Below are 3,712 nucleotides of genomic sequence, written 5' to 3' on the forward strand. Positions count from 1 at the left end.
GAAACGTCTGTCGGGGCAGTTAACGCGACAGGTTACTGTAAATTAATCACAATACTCTCTTGTTTTGCCTGTTGGTGAAACTGAAACATTTTTTTTTTTTTTTGCCACTGGCTAAAAATACTCCGTGCTTTACAAAGTCGGCAATCGGTGGGAGCGGCATACGGGAATATTTTCGCCCCGCCCACTATTTTTTTTGTTTTTTTTTTTTTTTCTTTTTTTTTTTAGCATAAAACGGAGCTGGGAGACTATTGAAAGCAGCACAACGCTTCCAGCGCTCGTTCGCAACTTTTGACAGCAACATTCCTTTACTACAACACTTCACTATGTCCGATACGCTGGGCGAAAGTCTTATCCGGGTAAATGCAATTGAGTTTACATGCTTTGTTTTGGTTTGTCGTTTTGGCACCGTGTTAAAATTGGCAAGTATTTTTCATCCTCCTGATTCATATTGTTATTCTTTCTTTTCCAGAATCTTATCAACCTGGGTTTAGAGGAGCCGTTTCTAAACCTATCCCGCCCGGTCGCACCGAAGAGCGTCAGCTCCGAGCGGCTCACCGACGACGTCTGGCCGGCGGACACCTGGAGCCAACCCAGCAACCCCCAGTTTCCTATTAAAGCAGACCGATCCATGAGTCTGACTGACACCCTCAACAGAATGAAGCCCCATGACGTGCCCCCACCGCCCGGATTTCCCCCGCTGGCACCCCTGCCCTCGAACCGGTACAAGACCGAGCTGTGCCGAAGCTTTCAAGAGCACGGCAGCTGCAAATACGGCAGCAAATGTCAGTTCGCACACGGCGAGAGCGAGCTGCGAGGGCAGTACCGTCATCCCAAATACAAAACTCAAGCCTGTCGCACTTTCTACCAGTTTGGATACTGTCCGTACGGAAGCCGCTGTCACTTCCTCCACGACAAGGAAAACTCTCTGCCGCTCGACCAGAACCCGCGTCAGCTGCGTCAAAGCGTCAGCTTCGCCGGTTTCACTCGCAGCAACTCTCCCCCGACTTTATACGAGCCCCTGAGCTTCACCCGTGCGCCTTCGGTCTCTCCTCCTCCCGCTGATATCTTGTCCCCGGTCTTCAGCGACTCTTCCCGCGACATGTTCCTCTTCAGCCGTCACAGTACCGGAGATATCTACAGCAACGCGCCCTTCACGCCAGAGCCTCGGTCGCGGTGTGTCTGCGGACACGGAAATAACTTCCAGGGCTCCAGCAATGGGCTGTACATGAAGGAAGACCTGAGCAAAGCCAACCTGCAGCGCTTTTCCTCGGAAGACTCGCTGTCAGACCGTGAAAGTTACAGCAGCACCGGCAGCTCCAGCGGCTCCGAGTCTCCCTCCTTCGACGGCTCGAGCGGGAAGCGCCTGTCTGTTTTCACGCGGATGTCTGTGTCTGACTGAGGAGGACTTTACCACCACTCCTTCCCAATCATTCAATCAGTCAAAAATAATGTGCAACGAGTTTTAATACTGTTAATTTATTATATATATATATATATATATCGCTAAAGGAGATTATTTTGATACCAAGCTACCCTCCAAAGCCTAAGCAGACATGGTTTTTATAACGGTATAATATTAGCCATTTTCTGTGACATTGTCTTCCATTTGCTTTTGCTTTTCTTGCTTTTCGACGTTTTTTTTGGCAGTAAGCATTGCAGCAAGTGCCTTAAAATATCATAACCTATGCTAGTGGCATAAGAAGAGCTTGTGTCAAATATATATATATATATATATATATAATGTATGGGTGTGGCTATAGAATTATGTATGTATATATATCATATATCCAGTTTGTGAATTAGGGGGTTGACTTTTTAAAGGAATTTCTGGCCATTTTTGGAAGAAGTCAGTTCCCCAAATAATTTGCAACTTGTGTATATCTACCAACAATGTGACAAAGTTAAGAAAATGACCATACATTCACTCACAAAGAATGCACTTTACAAATCAATACCGGGTGAATGTTTCCATGTAGCATTTTAACCAAAGCATTATGATGTTAGGTACCTGTTTTGTACAAGAAAACTAAGAAACAAACCTAAAAACCATATATTTATATTGGACAAGAGCTGTCAAGTTAATGTTTTGACAACCCTGGTTGGGTCCTTACTCAAGGAAACTTGTCTTTTATCAGGGACTGTAACAATACAGTATTTCTGTAGAATAGTTTGCTTTGTTTGCAATGTTTTTTGTAATTGTATAGACCTAACTAATATATTTATTAAGTATTTATTGAAGGTATAGCAATGTATTTTTTACTTATTTATCAACATGTGTCATGGCCTTTGAAAAAAATCAAGAAGTGTTGACACGAAATGATGGAAACTATTTCAATTGACCAAAATAATGTAATAAATGCAAATTGTGAAAAAAAAAAACTGTTGTATTGAACTTGATGTTTTCTCTACCAATTCCACCACAAAATCACAAGAATATAAGCTCTTGACATTCCTCATTTGCTTGCATTTCAAAATCACTTCATCACATACCTAGGAAAAAATGCTGTTTTGTAAATACTCGGACCAGGATTAAGTTCATATTTGGCATACACAGAGATATTTCACACAACAACACTGAGATCTGACCTGAATCTCCAAGACAGCTATGCATATGACAAAACAAAGTCTGAAGCAACCAATAGCTGTTTATAGAAATTAAAATTTGTCCTGCATTTCCAGTGACATTGTCAGCTTCAAGATCTGTGAGTTGGCCAGTTTAATGGAGTGCAGTAAGATCTTATCGAGTGTTACACAGGCGCATGACAGTGTCGTGCATTACATAAACCTATGCATTGCCTGTTTCATACGTTGAGCATTGCTAAAGAATTAGGAACCTAAATGCACTTTTGCATTTGCCAATTTTCCCCCTTAACTCATGTTAATCAACCCCTTTATAACTCTTAAAGGGGTCATATGATGTTGCTAAAAAGAACATTATTTTGTGTATTTGGTGTAATGAAATGTGTTTATGCAGTTTAAGGTTAAAAAAACATTAGTTTCCACATACTGTACATTATTGTTTCTCCTCTATGCCCCGCCTTTCTGAAACGCATCGATTTTTACAAAGCTCATCGCTCTGAAAAGTGAGGTGTGCTCTGATTGGCCAGCTATCCAGTGCATTGTGATTGGCCGAATACCTCAAGCGTGTGACGGAAATGTTACACCCCTTACCATATTGTGATGCCTTGTCCCGGCCGGAGCTACGAGACAAAAACATTAAAAGCCATTATAAACGGGGCATTTGTTGCATCCAGTGGAGACATAATTACGGATTATAATGACTTATACTGTCTTTTTACGCATTGCATTGCATCAAACATAAAACCATGTCTGCATTTGTGATCTGAGAAATTACAAAATACAAACGCTACTCTACACTGCTCAAAACTCGCGATTGAATCATCAGTGGCAAATTCTTTAAATATAAAAACGTACTTACAGTCTGTGAGTCAGAACAGCCGGCATTGTAGTCTACTCTACCAGGATCAGGAAACAGTCCTCCATAAAATGTGCTGCACACATCTGAATATTTGGGTTGAACTGTTCTGGAACAGTATTGTAAATACAACTTAACCACTGATTTCTAGTCGTGTCCTCTTTTCATAATCAGAAATCAGAAAGAGCTTTATTGCCAAGTATGTTTGCACATACAAGGAATTTGTTATAGTGTCACAAGCTTCCAGTACACGGAGACAACAACAACACACAGATA

At 41.6% G+C, this 3,712-nt stretch overlaps 1 protein-coding gene across 1 annotated transcript; it reads left to right on the forward strand.

Moving 5' to 3' along the window:
• The first annotated feature begins 242 nt into the window (after nt 1–242).
• On the forward strand, nt 243–2,368 carry LOC107561375 (zinc finger protein 36, C3H1 type-like 2). Its single transcript, XM_016245810.1, has 2 exons — nt 243–356; nt 470–2,368. The coding sequence occupies exons 1-2, from the start codon at nt 324–326 to the stop codon at nt 1,397–1,399; spliced, it is 963 nt and encodes a 320-aa protein (XP_016101296.1). The 5' UTR covers nt 243–323; the 3' UTR covers nt 1,400–2,368.
• Nucleotides 2,369–3,712: the final 1,344 nt, after the last annotated feature.

The sequence above is a fragment of the Sinocyclocheilus grahami genome, unplaced genomic scaffold (assembly GCF_001515645.1).
Source record: "Sinocyclocheilus grahami isolate Dianchi unplaced genomic scaffold, SAMN03320097.WGS_v1.1 scaffold769.1, whole genome shotgun sequence".
NCBI classification, from domain to species: Eukaryota; Metazoa; Chordata; class Actinopteri; order Cypriniformes; family Cyprinidae; genus Sinocyclocheilus; species Sinocyclocheilus grahami.